The sequence below is a fragment of the Mizuhopecten yessoensis genome, unplaced genomic scaffold (genome assembly GCF_002113885.1).
Source record: "Mizuhopecten yessoensis strain PY_sf001 unplaced genomic scaffold, ASM211388v2 scaffold377, whole genome shotgun sequence".
Classification (NCBI taxonomy): Eukaryota; Metazoa; Mollusca; class Bivalvia; order Pectinida; family Pectinidae; genus Mizuhopecten; species Mizuhopecten yessoensis.
This window is the reverse complement of record NW_018403516.1, coordinates 60,115-80,364: the sequence shown is the minus strand read 5'-3', so window position 1 is coordinate 80,364 and position 20,250 is coordinate 60,115. Positions and strand designations below refer to the sequence as shown.

Genomic DNA, 20,250 nt, shown 5'->3' with positions numbered 1-20,250 from the left:
TAAGCTTAATACATAGACCTGTAATGTATAGAGTAATGGTACTTACATGTAGACTATTAAAAACAAATTGGCCTGTACTCGTTTTGAAGGTCACAGATGATAGATGAATAACAGGTGAGTGTTACAGGCCAAATGGGCCCCTTCTTTAATAATCATTCCCTAGTCAGAACATGTGCTGCACATGTTATTTTCAGCCCCCTCTGATTCAAAATCGCCCAGCATCAGTGGTTAATAGTCTGTGCGTCCATCCTTCAACAATTTGTGTTATTGTTGTTTCTCAAAAAGGTACTGGATGGATCTTTCTCAAATTTAATATACAAGTTCCCTTTGGTACTTAGTTGTGCATAGCAACTAAATATATTGAGACTGATCAGAGAAACAAAAAGGCCGATAGACAGCCATCGTAGATTTTGACAGTTAAGGTTTGTTATCACTATTTTTTAGAAAGTAATTGAGGGATCTTTCTCAAAATATATGTATAGGCTACCCTTGGTCCTTAGTTGTGCATGTTGACTTTTGAGACTGATCAGATGGCGAAACGACAGCCATCTTGGATTTTGACAGTTTAATCTGAAAGAGCAAGTTCAAAACCTTTCATTTGAGATTTTTTTTTTTTTTTTATCTGGTTTTGAGTTGTTCCCCAGTGACGATCTCTGCTAGTTATTATTTATAAGGAAGCACTAACATTTTAGTTTGTGCTTGCTTGGTAACGAGTATGATTCTTCCTGGTATAAAAAGTCATTACCTGTCCAACCGGTTATCATTCTACCACTGACCATCATGCGATTCAATACATCGCGCACCCTGATCAGCAAATGATATCAAAAATCAAACGTACTTACCTAAAGACTGAAACCCTGCAAAGCTGGTTGTTACTTATCGAACATTCTCTAAAATTGTGTATCAAAAATAAAAAATATATCACTGAAAATCTACAATAAATCTTATAAGTTATCAGTCTTTAACCTGCATAGACCTGCATCCACACATGACTACTTTATTATGAACTCTAAGTCTTAGTCGTGTAGAGGCTTTACTAGCAAAACAGTCCCAGGTGTGTAGTCAACAATGTGAAACTTGATATTTGAACTGTTCTCATGAAAATAATTGGAGTTATTACTACATGTAGCAGGATATATAACAAGTTAGGCGTCAGCATTAGTCAAATGCTACCTTATTATACCCTCCCCNCCCCCCCCAATGAAGTTACTAGATATACCCCAACCCGTTGTTATTGAGTTATGGCCCTTTCTTGAAAAATCCTTGTCCTGACAACTTCTCCTGATCTACTGGACCGTTTTCAAAGTTTACAGATATGGTAACTGCCCCCTGGTGTTGTGAATCCAAGAAGTACTTTTTCATTCCGACCCTTTAAAAAGGAATTATGGACCTTGTTCATTTTTATGCTACCCGAAAATTTTCGGAGGAACATATAGTTGCCGCTTTGTCCGCCCTTTGTCAGGAGCATAACTTTACCCGCATTTAAGGTAGGATCATGAATCTTGGTGTGTACATCACTCATACTAAGGCGATGTGCACTGTGCCAGATTTAGGGCCAACTGCGCCTTATTTACAAAGATATTGCCCTTTGCTAGAATGTTGTGTCGGGAGCATAACTTTGCCTGCATTTAAACTAGGATCATGAACCTTTGTGTGTTCATCAGTCGCACTAAGGAGATGTACAGTGTACTTAATTCAAGGTCTGCAACCCGTCATTTACAGAGTTCTTGCCCTTTGCTTAATCTCCCACAAAATTTACAATACCAAAATACTCATAGACACGCATAACTTGTGGTATATAGTAGATAGAATACATTAATTATCAGTAAATTATGCCTTCATATTTCATAGGTGAAGCATATGCTATGTGTCAGACACATACATGTATGTAACATGTTAAAACATTATTTTTCTTCTTCCAAACTCCCCATTTCAACATATTTTTACCAATATGTGTCATAAATCTAACCAAATGCAATAATCACAAACAGGAAAAGCCTCCAATAAAGTTGTTTTCGGGGAGCATACAACAGTTCCACTGATACTCCTGTTTTAAGGAGTAATGGCCCTTCGTTAAAAATCTTTGTTATGACAACTCTTCCTTAACTACTAGGATGATTTCAGCAAAACTGGTTCATCTGGGCAGGACGTGCATTGAATATTTAAATAGTGGTATTTGACTAATATTTCCACTTTTGTGAGATAAAAGATATCTTTTTATGTTTTCCATTTCCATTTTATTCAACTGATCTGGTAAAAAATATTGGTTCAAAATCAGGAAAGTGTTCTATTTATAGTAGAGTCACCTTGCGCACACGTTGAACAAATGATAATTGGTATGATGGGTAATGCGCTTTTAGCTTGTTTATTTACAGAAAAAGGGGGCTAGTGTAGTCACCTTGGCGTCGGCATCCCACTTTATTCACTCAAATTAAAGTTTTTGGGCAAGTTTTTTCCAGATAGTGCTGGATTATCACACTCCAATTCCACCATTGTCTATTATAAGATTGGGGTATTGGTATTGAGTGTAAGTAATGTGCTGAACCTTATTTTAGTGGCCAAAAGCAGCTTAAGGATGTACTCTTCTGAGGTTTCAATCACATTCAAGTCTCGTTTTGATCTGGTGTAATAGGTTTTTGTAATATTTAACAAATTATGATCAAATTTATAAGCAAATACGCATCTGAAAAATATGTCAAAAAAATAGATGCCTGTTGTTTGTAGAACTTTTTTTACAAGAATTTAAAAAAATTACCAATTCGGCGGCCATTTTGGAAATGTGTATTTATGTGTATTTCTTGCACTTCAAAAAAGGCCAAAATTTCACCATTTTTGACACTATATTGATCACTTAAATTGTCATTGTGTCGCCATTTTTAATTGTAGCAGGTTCAATTTTGCTGTACAACTTTATAATGTTCAATATGATAAAAATAATATGCAGCAAACTGGAAAATTATACATTATTGATATTTTTTTACGTATATAGTGTAACTGAAGCACTTTTGATTTTTGACCCCGAAAAAAGTAAAAAAATAACACAAATGATAACGGGATAAAAAAAGAAGCACACTGACCACCCATTTTTGTAGATGTTTTAGAAAGAGGAACACATTTTCACTTAATTCATTAAATATTAAAAAAAGTTAAATACCAGAACTTTTTATATCAAGTGTTTAATCTGTAAAAAAAATGGTAAATAATGAGTATGTTTTCATTAAAAAATAGGGGGTAGGGGTAACTAAAATCGGCTTTCTGAGTTAAAAGAATAAGATTGAGAAATTTTACTTCCATAATTTAAAAGAAAACAATATTTTCATCAATTCTACAAACATTCATACATATCTGATAACACACTTGGAAGAAATTGTATGAATTTGTTCTGCAAATGGTCAAAACCCCAAAATCACCTAAAATCACATGTTGTGTTAAATTGGTATCTTTGACCGATCATAGCACAAGAACGAACACGCGGACATATGTATTTTTTTGCATTTTCTACTATGCCATTAATTCCTTTTTCCAAAAATCCGTATAAGAAAAAAAGTTTAATACAGGAAATTTTTGACTTCTCAGAGGTGTACATCCTTAACTGGACTTAGTTAAAGTTTTTGGGCAAGTTTTTATGTGTAGTGTTGAATCACCGAAATCAGTATGCTGTTGACTATTTCACGTTGTCTAGTCATCTCTTCATTAGAACTGTACAACATGTTAAGGTACAGCAAAACCTGTTATATTGCCACTATTTGTTCAAAGAAATCTTTGCATAATAAAGGGGTTTGGCAATAAATTGACGGAAAGGAATTCTTAAGAAAAACAGAATTAAGGGACCTTGAAATATGTTGGCGGTAAGCGAGGTGGGACATGACGGGCATTATATCAAGGTTTTACTGTACACGTGTTTCTATTTATGTTTGCTATAATAATCTATATCTCCAAAAGGCGAGCTACAACTGTATGTTGTTCTCCAACAGCTCTTGATATACCCCGGGAGACCCCTACTCGTTACCAAGCACATTCTAAAATGTCTGTGCTTCCTTAGATACAGCAGCCAGAAAAGAGCAGAAAAAAAGTTTTTAAATCTCAATTGAAAGGTTTTTAACTTGCGCTGTCAGATTTAATGACTGTTTTTGCTCTTTCTAAGACAGTGCTGGAGGTGTCTCTCTCAAATTTGATTTGTAGGTTCCCCTTAGCCTTTAGTTGTGCATGATTAGTGATTACTTTTGAAATTGATCGACTATCTTGGATTTTGGTAGTTCAGGTTTGATATTTCTATTTCTTGAAAGTACTGGAGGGATTTTCCTCAATATGAAGGCTTCCCTTGGTCTCTAGATGTGCATTTTTAGGTGCATTTTTAGGTCACCTGAGCTTTAGCTTAAGTGACCTATAGATATCCGTCTTCGTGTGTTATACGTCGTCCATTAACATTTTACATTTCCAACTTCAGCTGAAATACTGTCGATGGGATTTCATTGATACTTCATGGGAATATAACTGACATCTCCCTGACCAGGTGTTGTTATTTTTCTGGTTCAATCAGAAATCAAATATGGCTGCCACAGCCACTATTTTGAAATAACTATTTCAAACTTAGAAGTCCAGTTCTACTTGGCCAATTTAACTGAAACTTGGTACGAAATCTAATATGGCCGCCACGGCCACCATTTTGAAAAAAAATATTTTAAGCTTAAAATCAAGTTCTAATAGGCCGATTTAACTGAAACTCGGTCTAGGAATGATCAACTCATGGTCCTGACAAACTGAACTTAACGTTATACTTAACTTTTATTTACTCAAATTGGTAGGGATGATTGACATCATTATCTCCACTTTATATTTCAACAACAATAATAAGTACTGTAGGACTCGGGTGACCGTCAAGGCCCATGTGTCTCTTGTTACTGTAGGACTCGGGTGACCGTTAAGGCCCATGTGTCTCTTGTTACTGTAGAGACTGATTGGAATGACAAAGTGGCCGACAGGTGTCCATCTTGGATTTGACTGTATTGTTAGCTCTATTTCACAGAAATTACTCAAAGGAATCTTTTTCAAATTATATATATATATGTTCCACTTATTAAAAATACCCCTGGCCCTAATGAGAATTTATTCCTATTTTTTTTGCATTTTGCATTACGAAGTTTAAGATAATGTACAAGATTTCTGTTGAGGATTTCCAGCATAGGACTAGGTGATAGTCACTGTAAGAAATTGAAGATCAAAGAATGTATAAGATCATCTTTTGTAGATCTGATAAAGATCCTTTCATGGTGGGCACCAAGCTCCTTCTACGATCTCTTGTTTAAGTTAATTTAAAATACAAGATGGCCACATGCACTTTCTTGGCTCAGAGGTTTGAGACTGATGAGCATAATGAATAGTATTTGTAGCAAAAGTAGCGTCAAACACACCCTGGAGGTGATATCTGATTATATATGTGTAAAGGAATCATCGTCTATGCCATACAAACTTCACCCATTTATATTTCTATCAATCCAATACAGGTCACATCAGAGAGGAATTTGGTGCTGTCAGGGGTGCAGTTGGTGCTGTCAGGGGTGCAGTTGGTGCTGTCAGGGATGCAGTTGGTGCTGTCAGGGACGAATTTGTGAAAGAACAACTTAACATATCAGCAAACAGGGGTATGATGGACAGCAATAAGTTACAAAGTTTTACAAGAAATGCAAATATCAGGATCACATATCAATGTAACAAAATGTCAGGGTAACATATTTGTAACAGACAACCTCAGTCATAATGTGTCTGCTTCATTCTAAAAGAAAGAATGCAAGATTGACACAAGCTATCATTAATTGAAGGAGAATAATTTTTAATTTAAAGGTCACTGTTCTAAGGGCCTGGTGAGCTAATATGCCTTGGCGTGGCATCCGTCGTGAACTTTTTACTTATAAAAACTTCTTCTTAATCATCAAAAGGCCAAAGTTGATGATATTTGGCAATTATCATGCTGGGATGAAGGGCTACCAATGCAAAAGTTTGTTCAAATAAATGACCTTCTCCCATTTTCAATGTCACAGGGGTCTACTAGTAATATGTTGAAATCTTTAAACAACTTCTCCTGAATAGCCAGAAGGTCCAGGGTTGGTCTGTAGAATGTTAAGAGTGAGAGGCTACCATGTTTATTCAAATGAATGACCTTCACCCATATTCAAGGTCACGTACATGGGTGAAATATGTAAAAACAAAACAAATTGACTTCAATGGTACATGTACATGGTAAAATATGTATGAACCTTTTAAAGATCTCCTCTCAATAAACAAGAGGTCTAGGTCAGTGATATTTGGCAAGTTGCATACTTGGATGAAGGGCTATGAAGTTTGTTCAACTTAATATCCTTGTTTGACTTTCAAGGTCAAAGGGGTCAAATGTGTTTAAATCTTTTAACAGGTTCTTTCGAATGACTTATAGTCCTCGATACTGGTATTCTGCCTCTAGCTTTGTTTTAGTCCACATTTGAGGCCCATTGGGCCTCTTGTTGTATAAAAACGAGAAAATTCAGATTTGTTATTGACCATTCAACTGCTCTTATGATACAAATTGCAAAAAGGATGATTATATTTTGAACCCTACACAAACAGTACTTCAGATAGTTTTGTACTTCAAAAAGGAAAATGCAATTACAAAGAAGTGTTCAAATGTTCAATAAAACTCTGCCAAAGTCAAAATAAAAGTTATTTTGTACTTAATTTCATTAATTTATTTCAATTAGATAGGGTTTTATGCCGTGAAATGCACCCCGAATAAAACCTCCCTTACTTTTACCCGAATTCCTTTAAAATTGTTGTAAATCTCGCAGATTGGCCTACAGGAAATCTGGCATGTATATAAACGGAATGAAATAGCACACTGCCGATACGGAATTAATATAAATAAAATAAAAATAAAATTGTAACTTAAATTATGAAATAAGTATAGTCAAATTGGACTGAAAGATAAAAATTGGGAATAATAATTGAAGACCGGCAGAAAATTGGCATGTTACTTTGTGATAAATATAAACAATATCAATTATCAGCTTGCTCTTAACATTGAATTCCTGGTATGTAGGATCCCTTCACTACTTGAAAGTCTGTTTTCATGCATCCACTTTACAACTATAGGGATAAATCAACCTGCCCACACCATGGAGCACGGATATATACATCACCAGTACAACAGTCCATATCACAGGGGCAGAGTTTTGTGGTGACATGTTTGTGTATACAATGAGACCTGTGTAAGGTTGTGTGTTGGTTCAGCGTGTTGCTGTGGTGACATCTGATCCTCCATACACTAGTACTTTTGTCAGTGCTCTGTTGTTTTGAAGATTTGAGAAATATAATTTATACACAAAAGATTTTACTATTCATAATCTTATTTCATAGACAAAAGTAGAGAAGAGATTAAAATTACCTAGATAGAACTAAAGAAGATCTTCCGATGTTGGGCATCAACATCCTGCCGGGATCTCTTTATTTTCTGTCCTATATCTGAATGGTTGCTTTGTAAAGTATCTTATGGCATGAATCCTTGTATTTTACAGGCAGGGATCCCAAGTTGTCAGCTTTAATAGGTGAGTTTGCTGAGTAGGGTTGGATATGAAGATGTTTGCTTGATGGCAGAGAGATACAGCATGCCTTGTATAGGAACAAAACCTCTTCGGGACAGGAACTGAGGAAATGTTTCAAGTGTCATTGTCTAAATATTTAAGAGCATGTGGAATAATTGAACCTGTATTTTACAATAACAATTCATGTTATCATCCATCAAGGCCATATGAAACTTGATACGTGATTACGTCAAGTTATCATTGTGGCTAACTGATGCATCGTCTATGGTGCAGCATCTGTCGTCTGCCAATCAATTTTATAAGCTCACCTGGTCCAAAGGACCAAGGTGAGCTTATGCCATACCGTTGTTTCTGTCAACAGTCGGTCAGTTGTTGTCAACAATTTCTTAAAAACGATTTCTTCTTTTAAACTGCTGATTGGAATTGAATGAAATTTGATGGAAATTCGAAATTGTACAAATGGAGGGGCTGAGGGGCGGGGCCAAAAGAGGTTATTTGGCCATATTGCTTTAAATAACTTCTTCTGTGGAACTAAGAGAAATTTGGTCGGAAGCATTCTCAGGTTGTTGGGATTCAAAATTGTAGAAATGGAGGGGCTACCCCACTGGGGGACTGAGGGTGGGGCGAAAAAGGTGTAATTTGGCCATATTGCTTTAAGCAATTTCTGCTCTGGAACAATGGGATGGATATCAACCATATTTAAATGAAAGCATCCCTAGGTGGTGGGGAATCAAAATTGAACGAATGGCAGGGCTGACCCCCAGGGCTAGGGGGGGGGGGGGGGGGGGGCAAAAATGGGTAATTTGGCAATATTGCTTTAAGAGATTTCTTCTCTGGAACTAAGAGAAGGATATAAACTATATTGATTGGAAGGATCTGTTGGGGATTCAAAATTGTACAAATGGAGGAGCTGACTCCTTTGGGGGCTGAGGGGCAGGCCAAAAGGGGGTTATTTAGCCATAATGATTTAAGCGACTTCTTCTCAGGAACAATGGGATGGATATCAACAACATTAGGTTAAGAGCATTCTTTCGTGGTTGAAGATTAAATATTGTACCAGTTGATGGGATAACCCCTGGGTCTGAGGGGCGGGGCCATGAATTGTTTTAACTTGGACATTATCCAGATTCCCACCCCGTAACCATATATACCATTGCGTGGCATAAAGATCCAGGTGAGCGATACAGGCCCTCTAGGCCTCTTGTTTATCAAAGAACTTCTTCTTGAAAAATGACTCAGGGTCTTGATATTTGGCAAGAAGATACCAGTCATAGAGTGAAATAAAGTTTCCCCATATAATATCCTTGATTTCCTATCAAGTTCACAGGGGTCAAATATGCTAAAAAGTTTAAACAACATATATATATATATATATGGGGGGGGGGGGGGCTGAGGGAGATACTAGGTTGAGGCCTTCACTCAATCTTTTATATAACTTGGTACACATGATCAGTTCTTAAGATAATTGTACTCGTGTGATTTAATTTCGAGATTTCTATTGAGGGTCGTTTCTTTTTCTGATTTCGTTTCAAATTTTGCCTGAAATTAATTCGTTATCTTGTGGCTTTTTGGCATCAATGCTTTAAATCAAATTATAAAGCAATGTAACTATTGTTTGTAATCAAAAAGAAAAGGAAAGATTCAGAATTTGAATGAATATCAGTCAATTAATTTTTTTGTTGACAGTCTGTTGAAGCAACATTTCTTCATTTCCCTTCAAAAGACAACCGAGTTTCTGACATGATGAGAATGATTTTAATCAATAAAGCTGAATTCCAATACCATGAGTACTAATAAGTTTTATCACCGAAATCTGTATAGACACTGAAAATAGAAGCATATTACAAATATGAGGCTATTGGAAAAAGTAAACATGATAGACCTGCTCTGTCATTGAGTAAAATTCAACGACGATGAGCGGTAGCCCGTGAACACTTATCAAAGTTGAGGAAAGCACCCGCCTAGCTAGTCAACATTTTCTTCATTAGCGTATAAAGAAGAATCATGTTTTTTTTTGTTTTTTGTTTTTTGTTTTACATTTTCAGCATCATCATCAATAATACAACAAACACATATTATTTTCAGAAAATTTTACAAGTTTTTGTTAGGAGTGGGAACCTATTGATTCATTGAGTAATTTTTGATATGTAGAAATGTTGCTTTAATGTAGATTGTCACATAACAGTCTTCCCAAGATTTCATATAGAAATTTGTACTGTTTGATTTCAAATCCTTGAATACTCGATCATAAATGCTGCTCTTTCATACTGTTATGTGCCCTCAATACCAGATATTATTTATTTTTATAGAAACAACTACTGCCAGGATAATGAACGAAAAAGAATACAAGTACACTCCTACCAAAAGTTTCTCCGATGCTCGCAAGAAGTTGATGAAGAACAGAGTTGTCGTAATTAAAGGGAACAGTGGAGATGGGAAGACATCCATTGCACTTGAACTTCTCCGTTTGCTGTGCCATGATGTGGAGGACGGACAACAACGTCTACAGCCACTAGAACTGCATGATATAAAGGACTTGGATTTGGTGGCCCCGATGTCACAATTAGTTATTTATTTAGATGATATTTTTGGGAAGAATGTTGTGTGTAAACAAGATGTGGAAGAATGGGAGAAAAGAGTAGAATCTGTCATAGAATCAAAACTTTGTGGAAATGAGCACGCCGAGGGCAATTTTCTGATCATTACAATTCGCAGTGGAATTTTTAATTCTTTAAATAAATCTTGCTTGGAAAAAGTTTTTATTGAACAAAACACTGTTGTCCTTAACATAAATGCAAAAGAAAAACTGGGATTGTTAAGATTGTACAAACCGAAAGATAATTTTGTTTCATGGAAAGAAAGTGAAGAGAAGGAAATTGTCAAGTGTGCTCCCGACATTGGGTTTCCACAATGCTGTAGGTTGTTTAGAGATTCACCTGCTTTGCAAACAGAGAGGGTCAATTTTTTTAAAAGACCTTTTCATTTTCTGAAATCTTCATTATCTAAATTGGAAGACGGAAAATGTTATGGTCTGATGTATCTGTTCCTTAAGGGAGGCAAAGTCATGGAAGATGATTTAGACTCTCACAATGAAAATATTGATCAGAATGTATTAAAAGCAGCATTTGAAGTTGATGTAGTGGAAGTTACCCCAACAACTGAGCTTGTTCACAATAGGTCTATGGGGAGGAAAATAGAATTTGTGAAGAAGTCGTTAGATAGTCTGTTGGGTTGGCTGGTGAAAAAAGAGCCTAACGACAAACAAAGAGTTTGTTACCAATTCAATCATGACTCCATTGAGGAAACTCTGGCACTTTTGTATGGGGAAAAAACTCCCATTGGCTACATACAGAATTGTCCATGCAAGTTTCTCAGTTATGTAACTACCTCAAAAACCACTCCAAACAAAGTAGTTATATCATCTGATAATCAGTACAATGTTTTGTATAAACGTTTACTCAGAGAGTTTGAATCTGTCTATTCTAGTAAACGGAAAAGTGACAGGTTTTATAGTAAATATCATTCTATAACTTCATTAGATGTTTGGACAGATTTTCAGTTTCTGCAGGGATTTATCAGATGGCTAAGTGATAAGAATGTTGACAAAAACTTGTGCAATGAAATAAAACTTGCCTTGTTAAATGGAGCATGTTCTTCTGGTTCAGAAGAATGTGTTTCATTCCTCCTGTCGGAGGGTGTGAAACCTGAGAAGGAGACAATGTTATGTGTGGTAGAGGGAGGGAGAGTGAATATATTATACAAAGTGGAGGGAATTATACTCCAGTCCTTGTATAAAGATAAGTGTGAGACAGTAGAGGGTCATGTGGTGCATAGAAATTGTGTGTTTGCTCAGGACATATGTCAGTTAGTGAATGAGAGGGGGCAAACAGTGTTACATTATAGTTGTTACCAGGGACACATGGAGGTTTGTAAATATCTGTGTGAGTCGTACCCAGCACTAACTACAGCTGTAACTAATAACGGGGCAACAGTGTTACATTCTAGTTGTTACCAGGGACACATGGAGGTTTGTAAATATCTGTGTGAGTCGTACCCAGCACTAACTACAGCTGTAGATAATAACGGTAAAACAGTGTTACATCATAGTTGTTACCAGGGACACATGGAGGTTTGTAAATATCTGTGTGAGTCGTACCCAGCACTAACTACAGCTGTAGATAATAACGGGGAAACAGTGTTACATTATAGTTGTCACCAGGGACACATGGAGGTTTGTAAATATCTGTGTGAGTCGTACCCAGCACTAACTACAGCTGTAGATATGTACGGTAAAACAGTGTTACATTCTAGTTGTTGGTGGGGACACATGGAGGTTTGTAAATATCTGTGTGAGTCGTACCCAGCACTAACTACAGCTGTAGATATTTACGGTAAAACAGTGTTACATTCTAGTTGTTGGTGGGGACACATGGAGGTTTGTAAATATCTGTGTGAGTCGTACCCAGCACTAACTACAGCTGTAGATAATGACGGTAAAACAGTGTTACATTATAGTTGTAGTGAGGGACACATGGAGGTTTGTAAATATCTGTGTGAGTCGTACCCAGCACTAACTACAGCTGTAGATAATGACGGTAAAACAGTGTTACATTATAGTTGTAGTGAGGGACACATGGAGGTTTGTAAATATCTGTGTGAGTCGTACCCAGCACTAACTACAGCTGTAGATAATGACGGTAAAACAGTGTTACATCATAGTTGTAGTGAGGGACACATGGAGGTTTGTAAATATCTGTGTGAGTCGTACCCAGCACTAACTACAGCTGTAGATAATAACGGTATAACAGTGTTACATTCTAGTTGTATTAGGGGACACATGGAGGTTTGTAAATATCTGTGTGAGTCGTACCCAGCACTAACTACAGCTGTAGATAATAACGGTACGACTCACACAGATATTTACAAACCTCCATGTGTCCCTGGTAACAACTATCATGTAACACTGTTTTACCGTCATTACCTACAGTTGTAGTTAGTGCTGGGTACGACTCACACAGATATTTACAAACCTCCATGTGTCCCTGGTAACAACTATCATGTAACACTGTTTTACCGTCATTACCTACAGCTGTAGATAATAACGGTATAACAGTGCTACATTCTAGTTGTATTTTGGGGCACATGGAGGTTTGTAAATATCTGTGTGAGTAGTACCCAGCACTAACTACAGCTGTAGATAATAAAGGGTGGCATTGTCTACATTATATAGCTAGGTATACGTCAGATGTAGACCTGTTCACTAAGTGTGAAACTCATGTAAAACGGTACCTAGAATCAACAGGACATAAGTATGACATAACAACCATACTAACCAATCAGGGAAGTTCTGTTTTAGACTTGGCAAAGAACTGGGGGACAGGAAACAACCCTTTGTACGAATATCTTGTCTAATTGTTTGGTAAAAAAACCCACAAAATATTCTAGTTCCAGTTCTACTATATAGTGACCACCTTCAACTAATACTCCGTTATTTCTGTATGTTATGTACATTCACATGTGTATCGCGATACCAAACAAAAGTAAAGTTTAAGAAATCTGTTAATTACTTGTCAATGTTCACATGAAATAAAATCAAAGTTCTCTTTCAAGTCGCGTTTTTCTCGCCGGTGTCAGAGGGTGACCTCTAAGACGGGTTCGACGATTTTCAGGAACGGGCAGGAACGTGGGCAGGAACGGGCAGAAATATATTAATTATTGTATACTTTATAGAATATATATATTAGATATGTTTAAGTATCATTATCGGGTATAAGATATATTTGTTAAAAGATTTGCAACGAATTAAGAGTATTGTATTGATATGGATTGGGCAGGAACGGGCGACGATTTACAGGAACGGACAGAAACGGGCGACGATTTACAGGAAAGGGCAGAAACGGGCGACGATTTACAGGAACGGACAGAAACGGGGCAGGATCGGACTTATTTATATATATTTATTGTATATATTTAATTATCCTTATCCGCTTTAATGATATGAAAAAAGTCGAAAGTGAAAGTCACTTGCATTAAGACGAACTCTAAAACTTTTCAGTGAGAAGACAAAACAAAACTTATATGGAGTTAATTTATCTTTTCACAATGATTAAACGTCCAGGTAAGCTCAAGGAGAAGAAAGTGATACTTACTATGGCTTTATATGTCTCTGAGCCAAGTATACATAGCAGATTATGTACTTTTATCACGGAGTAAGTTCGTGCTTTTATCATCAAATATTTTGAGTAGCCCGGGTTAAATTTCAATTTTCAAAGGCCGATGTGGTCAAAACTGATTATCTAATACCGTAATAGTAGACATAGACTTCTTGTTCTAACAAAAACGTACATTGATGACTCTGTCGGCAAATTTCTTGGCCATCAATCACCTGCGAAACAAGCCAGTCATCGTTACATGTACAGGACCCCAACTTATCAGTGACCCCGCTCTCCTGTGAACACATAAGCTGAATGGTGAAAACGTCAAAAAACAGATTATGCAATGGTATTTCACCTAACAGCAACGCAGACGGGTTTTTTTTTTGACAATAAAACGTTTCAAATTTGTATTATCTGGTCTTATATATTTACCTGTAACTGTGATTTAGATTAGGACCAGTATACACCTCATTAGTGTACCTTCAGAACCTTGGATTGTTAAGTGCCCGGGATATTTGCCAGCGTCCAGCGTCCGGAATGGAGCCGTACTCTAGATAACAGATTTCTGTTATTTCCTAATTAGTGTCACAAACTCAGGGTTATTAATCAATCAATCAATATTTCATTATAGTGTCACGCATCATTGAATTCACAAACAATCATTCATAAAATATCATATACAGCGAGTTTATAAAAGATGCCAAGCCGATAACGGCTTGTACATCATGTGGAAAATGAAAGTGAAGACCTATATGGCTATAATATATATATATATATCCTCATAGTGTATTACATGTAAAAAAACCTGATAGAATCACATATCTTTCTTCATCACATTACATTACAGTTAAATCAATATTGCGATACATTATAATTTACAATTGTATATTTATACACATTTGAAAGCGACCGCCTCCGTCTCATCATAAAATAAATTGTTTTAGAAAGTGAAAATTGAAGCGCATTATCCTGCAATGAATAAAACAACTTTTCAGTTGAAGTAAGTTCATTAAAATAAATAAAGGAGTTCATTGCGTTTTTGAATAGCTCATATCTGATATCACTATACACAGGACAGTCACATTTTTTTACATAATAACATTTTATTACCCATATATATGCATCCATCCATGTGTCTGACATATATATGTCTCAACCATTCATTGCTATGTCTCCTGTAAAAATAGAACACATATCAACCTTCATCACATATGGTATATATCTTGATGCTGGAAACAATATCTGCACATAATTATATATAATATAATATTATATATTTGCACAGACTGTCGACTGAGTACATTGCATTGTCTTTATAAGAAAGAGGAATTAAGATAAGAGATTGAGAAAATAAAAAGAAAGGGAGAACAGAGAACATAAAAGAGAGAAGAAATGTAGGAAGAGTTGGGGCGAGATGGTGGAAAAAGAGGTGGATATTCACTCATGTATATTATATTATATATAGGTAATATATCGGCTTTGTGAAGGGCAGAAATTAAAATATGTATGATTGAGTATGTCTTTAAGATAATAATTATAATGACAATATGATAATAAAAATGTATTACAACTTAATTAGTTTGTTCCATTTTTTCCAGTCATTTTCAAATTTATGTTCAGCTTTTTCATCCTTACCATTAACAATGTAATTTTGAATCTGATAGTTGTCTTTTATTATGTTTACAAGAGCGTTTATATTTAATGAGTTATGTAAACAGCTCATTCTGTAAATATACTGCTTTATAATGATGATGATTTCATTATTTACTCGATTACTGGGAAGAAAATTCTGATGAAAAAGACCAAAATGAACAGATTTTTTGTTTACTGAGAATGGGACTAAAAGAGCTTCCATTAATGTGTCAAAACTTTCTAGTAATCTTTGTACTTCCTCACATTCCCATAATATATGAGTAATTGTTTCCGGTTCAGAGTTGCATAGTACACAAAGAGGGGAGACAACTACTCCAATTTTAGATAGAAATGAGTTAGTTGTAAGTACATGATGAATCACTCTATACTGGAACCACTGGAGTTTTGTATTTGTTGTTACACAGAATGGCATTTTGTAGATTTTACACCAGGTTAGTTTATCCATGTTGTCGAATATAGTATTCCATTTTCTGGTGCCGGATGGTATCTTGTCCGATTTGATTATGATGTTGTAAAACATTTTTGACCCTTTTTTTATCTCTAAGAAAAAAATCTAAATTGATAGGTATGTAGGGATAAATGATCTCATATCTGTATGTATTATATGATGAAATAAAGTCTTCAACTGCAGACAAGACCCTGATACTGTAAAAAAAATGTGTTTACTTGGTATTTTTGAATAAATTCTACAAATGTGTAAAAACAAACCTGTGCTAACCTCCTCAAAACAGCCCTGTTTTAATCCCCTTCCGACGCTGAACCAATCAGTGAGACGATCATTTGTACAGGGACTTGATAGTCTTAATCATATAACCGTTCACTCCGAGACGTTTCAGTTTTATCCATAGAAGATCACGATCTACTGTGTCGAACGCTTTTTTCAAGTCTATAAAGCAGGCATAGGTATACTGTTTTGATAGTTTCCGATTATTAATAATAGAATGTAATACGTAAATATGATCTTGACATCCTCTTTTTTTCCGGAATCCGTTATGCTCGTCTTCGATAAGATTGTTTGCCTCTAACCACTTAGAAATTCGAGTATTTAACACGTCACAGTATATTTTATACGGGGTTGAAAGTAAGGTGATCCCACGGTAAGAGAGAGGTATTCTGGGGACAGTAGATTTCGGTTTAATGATAGGGTTAATCATGCCTTTCTTCCATTCATCCGGCACAGTTCCATTTATTAAACAATTACTGATTATATCGAATAACATTGTCGTACATGCGTTATTTTTTAAAACTTCAATAGGGATGCCGTCCACCCCTGCGGCCTTGTTAAGTTTTGCGCGCGAAACTGCATCGTCAACTTCCTTATACGTAATAGGCTGGTTAATGTTGCTCGTGTCGCGCTCTGCAGTATAGTGATCACGCGATGTATACTTATCCGTTGAATCCTCGTGACTGGTTTCATTATACAAATCGCTGTAATCCATTTTCCATTTATTTAATACACGTGGAATATCATCACAAATGTTACCGTTATCATCCACAACCTCCATCCTTTCATTTTGTATGCCAATCTGACCTATTTCCCGCCAAAAATCACAAGATTATTACTTTTGAGTTTGTTCGCCAGATTTTGTTGATGGGTTAGTTGGTAGATGCGTTTGTGTTTCCGAAGTAGTTTATCGAATACTTTCCTTTCATGACAATACATATACTTGAGCGTTCGTTTTTGGTTTCCATTTCCAGTAAATCTCAGCCAAACTTTTTTCTTTCACAAACACAGTTCCATTGCTTTTGTACCCCCTCATTCCAATACGGTATACGAAATGATTTGTTTGATTTACGATGGTTTACCGACGTGTTGACCCTCATGGAGGCGCATTCCATTTCAGAATATATAAAATGCGTGAAGTCTCTGTATACTTCGTTAATATTACGTTGTTCCGATATTGACTTTTCGATATTAGAAATAGTAACGTTCACCGCTTGAATTCTAGTTTCATCTATTAAAAAGTTGCCGATGTTTTTCGCACTGTGACGTTTCATTGTGTTTTTGGTAGCCGGTTCAACGACACTAGCGACATAACATGCAGGTAATTTATATACACATTCCAAAATAGAGTGATCCGGTAGACTGTTTGGTGGTCCATTTAATTGTGAAACGGCGTCACTCATAGTAACTTTAAATTCTGTAAACCGACACAATTGTTCATACGGTACTAAGATGTAGTCCACGACCGACTTTGTCCAATGAGTGTATTAAAATAGTTGACCGGATCAATTTGTCTAGCGGACTGTTCAGGGGGTATATAACAGACACACACCAACAATTTTTCATTTGTTTGTTTATTCCGTAGATTTGTCTGTTATTTCGATGGTGTTAAATTGGCACAAATCTTCCTTATACAGAATACCTATACCGCCCGAACCTCGTTTGGCGTTGTTATACAGAATACCAGCTATACCGCCCGAACCTCGTTTGGCGTTGTTATACAGAATACCAGCTATACCGCCCGAACCTCGTTTGGCGTTGTTATACAGAATACCAGCTATACCGCCCGAACCTCGTTTGGCGTTGTTATACAGAATACCAGCTATACCGCCCGAACCTCGTTTGGCGTTGTTATACAGAATACCTATACCGCCCGAACCTCGTTTGGCGTTGCGGTGAAGATTTTGTCTATTTTGTATTTATATCCCTCAACGTTTATCTTGTCATCATTACGAAGAAAAGTTTCTGAAATAACTATGATATCATAATCTCTCAATTTCAGAATCGATTCTCGAAATGTTATATTGTCATTATCACGTGTAGACCACCCGCCTACATTCCAAAAGCAGACTCGGAGTGATTCCTATTGTGTGTATCTCGGCGCTCTCCACCGATTGTATGTGTCTGTTTGACTGGCATTAATAGTATATATATACAGTATCCCTGGGACTAAACAGGCGGAATACCCGACTGACACGCGCTACAGCTCCGCGAGGAAAACTGAAACTGGTGTCGATACAGAACACAGAAACCACACAAAACCTTCAAGAAGGTGAATATATGTGATATCTATGAATTGGTGGCATTTTTTAGACAAAAAACCCCTTGTTATTGACAGTGGTAGAACTGAGGGAAGTTTGTATGTACATGTATCACACGCTGCACGTGCACGGTACGAGGTATGCTCACATTGGACACACAGTGTATATCTAGTGATAAGTTTATCAGAAATTTCTTATATCCGTCAAAGATACTACCACAGTTTGGAAATATTTCTGTCACTGAAGTTATTTTGTTTTCGTGAAATTTTAATGGGCAAGAAGGATAGAAAAGTACGTAAGGCGAACGATAGCGCCCAGTCATCCGTATCGGTTGAACCACGGTCATACGGTTCACACACACTTGTTAACAACAATAACAGTGTGCACTCAGGTAAACAGGACCTATCAACAAGTGACATTATATCGGGTGCTCATAAGGAATTATTTGGCTCTCCCCCTATGAATAGCATGGCGTCTCATCCAGTATATTTTCAACAACCCTCCCCCGGGGGTCATCAACTGAGCGCGGCACCTAACAGCCCGGCCAATCACCTTCCCTCATTCCAATCAGGGTATGCGAGTAACATCGATAATGTTTTACATGATATTTTCAATAGACTTTCGAAACTTGACACTCTTGATTTGATCATGAACCGATAGAAAATAATAGAGGATAAATTTGCTGGTATGGAATGTTCTTTGGCTGAAGTAAAAAAGGAGCTGAAAGTTCACAGCGAGAGACTTGAAGGGGCAGATTTTGATCACTCCATCATGGAATAAAGGATGAGTAAAACAAAACAGGTAAGGGACTGGGCACGGGAGGAATGTAGTCACCAAAGGGAGAAATTTATAGAACTACAAACAAGGTCGATGCAAGACAATTTGCTTTTTTCCGGAAACCCCGAAAATGACGCCAACAAAAATTCAGAAACTGTGCTGAAAGAGTTTATTAAGTCTGAAATGGGAGTTGAGGAGGATATAGAGTTCCAAGTTGTCCACAGGCTGAGGAAGCGCCCAGACGGCAAGCCTCGATCGATGGTGGCTAAATTCGTGAAAAGAAAAGACCACGAAACTGTCCTCAAAGCCGCGCCTAATCTGCGTAACAAAGTATACTCTGTTAAAGAAGAGGTAAACGATAGACGGCGCTGTATTCAGTTTAAAGGGCAAAATGATCGACTGAAGGGAGACAAATTGTTCATTGACGGAAGGCTATACAATCCACCCCACAAGAACCAGCTACCACGACCTCCTTTGAGGCCCGCTGTGATCCCAACCGTCCTTCCGGTTCCGGTCCCGCTTTCGGTCACGATAGGAGATGGCAACCACGTGCACGCGGACACTCTAATCATCAGTACAGCTAGGGGGGACGTCACAAAAGGTCTATCACGTGACCTATATAGTGACTCTGATAATACTATTACTACTACAGAAACTGATTGTACAGAACCACTTAAACTCTCATTTCTAAATTATCAAAACTTAGTTTACCTGAATTTGCATTATTGATTGAATCCTATGATATATTAATTTTTGTTGAAAGTAAGATGGATGATTTTGATGTATTACAGCTACCACACGGGTATGCATACTTTTGTAAAAATAGGTAAAAAAAGGTGAGGAAGAAATCTGGTGGTATTGTTATCATATATAAAGAAAAATTGAAATCGAAGTTACTCTTTCACCACACTCCTTATCAAAAAACTTGATAAGTCAAGATTGTAACATGTTATTGGGATGTGTATACATTCCTCCTGAAAACTCTAAATATTCATCAACGGAATGTTTTGAAGAAATAGAAAATGAGATGAATGATCTGACTGAAAACAGTTGTAAACTAGCACTTGTTGGTGATTTTAATGCCAAAACTCAATGTAAAGATGATTTTG

General features: G+C 36.6%; 1 protein-coding gene across 1 annotated transcript in view; it reads left to right on the top strand.

The window, feature by feature from the left end:
• The window catches only part of LOC110447178, a 53,054-nt gene extending 33,910 nt beyond the window's left edge, over positions 1 to 19,144 (top strand). Inside the window, exons 7-10 of the mRNA XM_021492705.1 lie at positions 5,505 to 5,642; positions 7,545 to 7,574; positions 9,881 to 11,802; positions 19,025 to 19,144. Coding sequence (XP_021348380.1) covers positions 5,505 to 5,642; positions 7,545 to 7,574; positions 9,881 to 11,802; positions 19,025 to 19,144 — 2,210 coding nt within the window. The remainder of the gene's footprint in view (positions 1 to 5,504; positions 5,643 to 7,544; positions 7,575 to 9,880; positions 11,803 to 19,024) is intronic.
• The last annotated feature ends 1,106 nt before the right edge of the window (positions 19,145 to 20,250 follow it).